The sequence below is a fragment of the Pezoporus flaviventris genome, unplaced genomic scaffold, assembly GCF_033815535.1.
Source record: "Pezoporus flaviventris isolate CSIRO_AGI_PZ_B2104156 unplaced genomic scaffold, CSIRO_AGI_Pfla_v1 ptg000005l, whole genome shotgun sequence".
Classification (NCBI taxonomy): Eukaryota; Metazoa; Chordata; class Aves; order Psittaciformes; family Psittacidae; genus Pezoporus; species Pezoporus flaviventris.
In genome coordinates this window covers 6,368,953-6,376,503 of record NW_026892553.1, presented here as the reverse complement: position 1 = coordinate 6,376,503, position 7,551 = coordinate 6,368,953, and the positions used below count along the sequence as shown (strand labels likewise).

General features: G+C 46.6%; 1 protein-coding gene and 1 long non-coding RNA gene across 2 annotated transcripts in view; one reads left to right on the top strand and one right to left on the bottom strand.

The window, feature by feature from the left end:
- The window catches only part of LOC133265390 (uncharacterized), a 396,645-nt gene that overhangs the window by 350,235 nt on the left and 38,859 nt on the right, over positions 1–7,551 (top strand). The window lies entirely within an intron of this gene.
- Positions 578–3,448, bottom strand: LOC133265205 (protein shisa-1-like). Its single transcript, XM_061445512.1, has 2 exons — positions 2,911–3,448; positions 578–2,218 (listed from the first exon to the last, which is right to left on the bottom strand). The coding sequence occupies exons 1-2, from the start codon at positions 3,179–3,181 to the stop codon at positions 1,728–1,730; spliced, it is 762 nt and encodes a 253-aa protein (XP_061301496.1). The 5' UTR covers positions 3,182–3,448; the 3' UTR covers positions 578–1,727.

Genomic DNA, 7,551 nt, shown 5'->3' with positions numbered 1-7,551 from the left:
TACATGCTGCAGAGTGAGCTTCGGTCTACTGTCAGGTCACATACTACTTTACCTTTCTACTTCAGAACATCCACAGTAGAGAATAGTCATGTTTTAGTAAAGGAAGGACTAGCTGATAAAACTACCTGGTCTCCGTTTATAATGTCTGAGTCTACTAAGCATAAAATAGATCTTCCCAACAGCACAAATGTGATGGGAGTTGGTCTCTATTCCCAGAACATCATTTTTGTCATTTGTCTCTGACCTGACACTATCTTTTGTCATTATCGACTATCAAAATGAGACATTTAACCACATTAAATCCTCCATTCAGCTACAGATTTTCCTAAGCCAACTGCAAACAACAGTTACTTTGTAAAGAGGAAACCACTTTTGAGTGCTATATGCACTCTTAAGTTCAAAGCCTAACTTTAAAACTAGCATCCCAGCTGCTGTGCTGTGTATTGGCACAGTTACCAATAAATCTCAGGGCCCCTTTGCTCACCCTAACAAGGACAACACTTTTGAGTTCAAGTTTTACTTCTGGAAGCCTTAATTTACTATGTTTCAGTACTAAAAGAAGTGTATGACACCAGTCTTGGTATTTTGGGGAAGCTTTTATTTTTAGGACATTCTGTTTTCATGCTTATATTCTTACTCCAAATTTAAGAGAAACTGGCCAAATAAAACTAAGTCACAGCTCTGGATCTGTGAAATCTCCAATTCAAACCCATGGAAGAATCAGGAAGTTACTCAAATACATCACCTTGCCCTTACAAACTGGGATAGATGTGTGCTTAGTATAAGCGTTACGGCAGGATGTACTGCTCACCAGCATCAAGATGGAACATTCTGAAGTAAAATATACATAAACCAGTGTCAAATACATATAGTGTAAGGGCATACAGTTGTTCACAATGTATATTAGTCCTGCTGACTTACAAGAGAAGCTTCTAAGCATCTTTATCAAACCCATCTTTATCAAGCACCATCACCAGGAAAGCTTTGGCATCTACTCATAAGAATTTTAAGCCTCGGCCCCTGCTCCTATTGGTAACCCCTGTGGAGTCCTTTTCCCATGCCTTCACAGTCTCATCATGCAGGTGTCCATGCTGTGAGGAGGTGTTCAAACGCTCCAGCAGGGAGCAGTAAGTATATTTTGACAACTTCTTTCTCTCAGTGTCCTGCTGTGAGGGGATGCTTGCATCTTAACAGGAGTCAAAGCAGGCAGGCTTTTCCTGCATGCACTCAGGAAACTGACTGGAGTCTGGTTTTGTTCTTGTCTTACCCTGTAATCCTTCATCAGTTGTTCAGTTATGTGTAGATGAAGCAGAGTCTTCCTGGTGCTTTCCAGGCTGTCAAGTGTCTACAATGGATAACTCCACTAAGGCATGTCCCTGCCCCAAGTTGCCGAAAAGTGACACAGCTGCAGAAATTGAAACCAAGTCCTCAGCCATGTCAGCTGGACCATGGTGTGTGAGGACCAAAGGAGGGTGAAACTCATTCCTACTGTTCCTTGAGTAGGTATACCAGCCTCAGGATCTTGTCTTTTTCAATAGCATTAAAATAATACATGTTAAAACCCAAGAACCTAAAAGAAGTTCTAACAGGTCATCTTCAGAACTGTAAAAAGCCCAAAATGATGCACTTCCTAATAGCATTAAACATTTTTAAGTCCTCATTTCAGCCCAAAAGAGCTGTTTATAACAGTGAAATGGCATCCAGCTCATGGCTGCTGATGCGTCATCTCAGACATGTGCTCCTGAGTACATCATTTGGTCACTCTGTGCTACCCCAAGAGGAGATGCGTTAGCCCTGTGCCCATAGATTGTTCTTTTAAGGAAGGATGCTGGAGCTGTTACTGCAGTCTGATCTATTCTGTGCATAGCACATGAAGGTTGCAAGAGTTGTCCACTGCCAGGTGGGGGACTTAGGAACCGAACATCTTCAGGCAGCCCAAGAATGGGCAGGGATGGAGGAAGGGATGGAGCCAGAGTCATGGAGATGCTGCTGCTCTGAGGACCATTACTTGGTGAGCTTCTGGTGGCAGAACTGGAACTGGAGAGACGAGAGGGAAGATCAGGTTCGAGTAGCCAAGTCTGGCCAGGTGCAAGTCCACTTTGCTGCTCCTCATCCTGGGATTTTAAGCATTTGCAGCAGCAGATTCCAACGCAGGCTCCACCAACAACAAATGCCACAAATACGGACCCAACAAGAAGGAAGGGCAGGTACACAGGCACTGGAAATGTAAGAGTAACATTAGCCAAGCATTCACCCATGGTGTATTCCGGGTTCTGTTCTTCATTCCTTAAGACATGCATCCACCAGGGAGCAGAGTAATTTTACTCTCAGCTCTTGCTGCAGCAAGGTTAGAAACTGGCAATTGCTACAATAGGTTTGTGTGAAAAAGCCTAAAGCACAGAAGTTTGGACCAGACAGTCCGATAGCATCTGCCACTGATACCCAGGCAAGAGCTGTTCCAGTACTCAAATGTCCCAGCTGCTGAACTAAGGACTTGTAGTGGAGTTTTACAGTTAGCCCTAAAGTTAAATACATTACTTAGAGGCATGCCCATGCTTTAACAGAACAGGTCAGCAGCACACATGCTCTACCAGGAACATAAACATAGAGGTGCTACCAGATTACTTTGTTAGTAGCTGAAAGGTTTTTCTAAGAGAGATGGATAGAAAGGTATTTTGAGTGAAGCCCCAAGTTATTCCCTCTTCTAATGAAGGGAATGAGTGACTCTGGCCCACACAGCACCAAGATGAGCACTGTGCCAGGTGCTCCAGCCCTTTCTGCTGCAGGGGTCACAGCTTGGAGCTCTGAAAGGCAGAGAAAGAGAGGAAGGATCTGGCTGATGCCACCAGGGAAGGGTGCTACGGGAGATGCAAAGAAGGAAGCACATCTGCCGGAGGCACAGCAGCTTACCTGGCACCGGCGGCATGGGGCTGGGCTGCGGCTGGTCACCTGGGCACCGGGCCTGGTCCAGGCGCGCCTCTCTGGAGGAGCAGCAGTAGCGCAGGCTGCAGGTCCCGCAGCACAGCGTGGCCTCGGGTCCATCGTAGCGCTCGGGGCACTGGAAGCCGCGGTGCCAGCGCTGGGGGCTGCCAGCCCAGCCGTGGCAGAACTCCCCTGCTCGCCCCGAGCTGCAGCGCAGGGCCAGCAGCAGCAGCAGAGCACAGAGAGCCCCCGAGACCATGGTGGGTGCTCACCTTCAGCCACTGCCCTGTCTTCTATCCTAGCACAGCGCCCCCAGAGCATCAACTGCCCACCGAGGCCCTACCCAAGCTCCGGTTTCAGGATGTTTTATCTCTTGACCTGTGACCTGCCTCTAATCCCCTCTCTTTACAGTAACAAAGAAAGACCCACTAATTGAAACCCATTTGCAGCTACTCCACCTTCCTCATTTCTTGCCTTCATTCCTGCAGGGAGCAGCCGCCAGTTCCTGCTAGAGATGGCACATCTCACACTGTGAGGGCACTCTTGAGCAAAACTAAGGGGTGCAGGACACAGAAAGCCCAGGGTTATCCTGGAATCAAAGCTTCATTCCTTCAGGAGCTTGTCAGTACTGAAATGTCAGAGGTGGGAGGATGGGACTGAGCTGGGGACAAGATGAGGGCAAGTAAAGATATAAAGTTTCCAGAGCAGAAAGAAAATACAGTGATAACCAGCTTCTAGTAGGCTCTAAAGTGTAATTGGTACAAACTGGTATCAAGGTAATTTTTACCTTGTTTAACATGATAATCAATGAGATAGATACAAAAAAGGCTTTAATCTGGAAATGTAGGAAAAATCACTTTTGAAAGGTTTAAGATGGTTCATTTCTGTGGTTGAAAACCAACAGCCTGAAAATATTAAAGCACGACTTCTGCTTTCCCTACACAGAGTGAACCCATTAATTAACAGCATGTTTCAGGGGACAAAATGCCTATTTTAAGATCACGAGAAGGAAAAATCCTACAGTGTTCTAAAGGCCCCACAGCAGCACAGGAGTGTAATGACCTTTTCATCTGTGAAGTGAAAATAAACCCAGACTATCTGCAGTCTCTCTTAGTCCCCTTGCTCTATGAGCAGTATCCATGTCTGCAGCATGGTCATTCTGTGCTTAACTGCAAGGAGGAAGAAAACTGTTGCTAAGTGAGCACTTAGAGAAGCAGGGAATTAGGGCAGCATCCTTTGGAGCAGTCTCCTGGTAATATGTAGCACTGTTTGCAGCTTGAACACTCCAACACATGTTCTTGGAAGTACACAAAAGCAGTTCCCACATAACGTTTTAGGAGTGTTGCCACTGCTTGTAGAGGGAGGCTGCCAAAGATGGGAGTTTTGATCAATATTTGCACCAAATTAGCTCCCTTCTGATGATTTGTCGGTTGACTATTAGATAGCAGCTTGCACCTTTATGCTTTAGTAACTATTTCATAGGTTCAGTTAAATCACGTTTCAATCTCCAAAGGCATCAGCACTCATCACCTCAGTCCCTTTCCATGCATCACTTTTTAACTGGCTTTTTGGCAAATTTAGTTAGAGAGATCCTTGGATGCAGAAATGTTAAATGAAATCTCTGCTTGGAACTAGAGACCTTTCCAAATGCTGCTCAGCACAGTGAGAGATGCATTTTGCCCTCCTGTACTTCAGCTCCGCAAGGGTAAGGTTGGCTGACAGCGTGGGACCTGAGCTAGAAAACACCAAGCAGCCCCAATACCCTTTCAACACAGCCAGAGGGGAGTGATGTGCTCTCTCAGATTGGACTCTCACTGCACTGAAGTCATACTTGAAACCCAAAGCTGTATTTGCCTTAAGGCAAATTCGAGTTTACTCATACATTCAAGGTCAGCACTATTAGGCCAGACTAAAATCTAACTTTTATTGTTGGTTGTTATAGGAAAAAAAGCATCAGACAGGCCTTGAGCTTAGCACTTTGTGCAGTTCATCATAATAAAATGTATCTCAGTAAAGGGGCTGCAATTATTTCCTCCCGTCTTCCAAGTTAAGAGAGTACAAACCCACCTGCTAAGGCAGGTATTCAAATGCTAAGGAATTCCTTAGGTTGTTCAGGATGGCTGCCCTCACCTGATCTCTCTCTGCACATACACTGCCTTTAACAACATTAGTATTTGTCCTCACTGCCTCACTGAGCAGGATAAACTCTTGTGAGTTCTTATTCAGGGTCTGTATATGTATGTGTGTGTTGCAAGGGGCATTTGTTTCTCATGTTCATTTTTGCCACAGACTGTTCTGTGCTGTCATGTCCACTTCACTGCTGCAGGGGTAAATGAATATACTTATGGATAAAATATTGTATGTGCTTACAGAACTTGGTAACCCACTTTCAATTTGGACAGGTTAAAAAGAGCTACAGGGATATATTGGGATGCTGGTTGTGAGCTACAAGGCTAAATTGTGAGTAAGTCCCTGTTCTAGTCCCTTCTGTTCTGTTGGTTCATCCTTTTTCTGTGCCAGTTTTGGGGAAGTTTTAAACAAAAGCAATCCAGCCTGTTCTGCATGGGAGGACAGTGATGATGGTTTCCCGTTATTAACAAACAGTCTTGTTACCTATACTGAGTATCCCTGCAGCCAAAACAGCTTGAGCTTTGAATTTACAAGTTACCATGGAAATAGCCCTTAGAGAGGTCCTTTTTTTCTTTCCCCACTTAAGGGTTGTTTCTCTTATTTAGGGAAATGCACATTCCCTCCTGTGAATCTTCTGGAGGCAGCAGGATGATGAAAAGTCCCTGTTATTCGAAGCAGAAGGCACAACCTGGAAGCTTCCTGTCTTGCAGCTGTTTTGCCTTCCCGGCAGCACTATTGTTCAGTATTTTACAGTCTTCTATAATGTTAAAGGTTGAACTCTGCCACTAGATTTCAGGTATATTCTTATCGTTTCTTAATGCCAAGTGAGCGTTTGATACAGAACAAGAAACAAGTTAAAAACTAATCCCTGTTCGCAACAGGAGCCTGCAGCCCTGTGGTCACATCCTGTCAGGTGCTGATCAGTTCTCCTCTGATGCTGCCTGTAATGCTCCCCTCTGACATCAGGTTGGTTACCACTGTGCTGGGTGCTGGCACCAGCCAGGACTGGCCCTAGAGAAAATACAGGGGAATATGGAGGCACAATGAGAACTGTGCCCTGCAGTAACTGCGTACTTTGCATTGCATGAGTGTGGCTCTTGAGTGGAACCTGCCTGTGAGAAATGATGCCAGTATTCTGTGATGGATCACCAGGCACTCCATAGACCTCATTTTTACCACGCTTGATGTGCGCCAGCAATGCCCCTGCTTCCAGCAGCTACCTGCATGGCTGGGGGGGGCCCTCTGCAACTCATTATTCCTCGGCGTGTTTCAGCGCAGAACGGTGAAGCGTGGATGTATGGTGCTGGCCAGAGCCTTGGAGAATGAAGGTTTCTGCTTAACCACTGAACATACACCAACCTTCTGCTCCCTTACCTCCCTGCTGTCTTTATGCACATTGAATGGTTAACACAAGAGGGAAGGAGCTAGCTGAGCATGAATGTCGAACATAGGGAGGATCTAAGGTGAGGAAAGAGAGGATCAGACCTGTCTAAGGAAGGAAACAAGGAATGACCTGGCAGGAGAGAGCAACAGGCAGGGAACCAGGCTTGGGAAATTTGTGGTGTGAATAGGGAGCCTAGTGAGGAAGACTGAGTCAAGATACGCCGGAAGGCGAGTGCTGCTCTGGAGACCTGGGGCTGCTTGTGGTGTCAGAAAGAGAAAACCAACTGAGGCATCATGGAGCTCAATGTAAGCTCCAAAGCAACTGCTCCCTATGAAGGGATCCTGCACTTCTGCCTGCCTCCCCCTGTACATCCATTCCCATGTAGTCCCCCAGTGGAGGAGTTTAGGTGAAGAGGGAAGATGGGACAGGGCAGAAGAGTCACGGTAGGAGCCAAGACTCAGGGGAGGTTGATGGCTGTGACTGGAGGTGGGAATCAGCTCAGGGCAGATGGGATGGAGCAGAGGAGCCCACTGGCCTGAGACTAAGGCTTGCTAGGCAAATGTTGCTGGAGGTCTCTGAGCCCAAACCATGAGCCTCCTGGGACTGAAAACAGTGCTGTGCCATGCTGCTGGGCAGTTCTGGCCTCACTAACCTGCTGAAGCCCGATCCTCTCTACCTATGTTAGTGTAAGGCCGGGAGCTGTTCCTGGCATGCTGGTGCTAGCAAGTGAGAGTCCCTCAGAGCAGCCTCCTCATTCTGGCTCTGTATCATGCAGAGAGGCAGCTCCCTACAGGCACTGCCTGCTAACAAGATCTGTCCTTTAGCAAGAGTCCCTTTATTAGTCATTATGGCAGTATTGCTTTATTGTGTTCTAATTAAGGAAGCAAAGAATGTAGGGACACAGAAGGCAGTAATTCAGGTAGAGCGACGAGGCCCATGTGCCAAAGTGATGGGTGAGCCCACAGCCTTCTCTGCACATCATTACTGGATTAGTGAAGGGGTCTCATTCCTGAACCAGGGGGCATGCTGCGGTTACTTAGCAAAATCCATGCTCTGCCACTGTAATGAGGAAGCTACAGGAGAAGCTAATCATGACTGGAGTCAAGGAAGCTGCA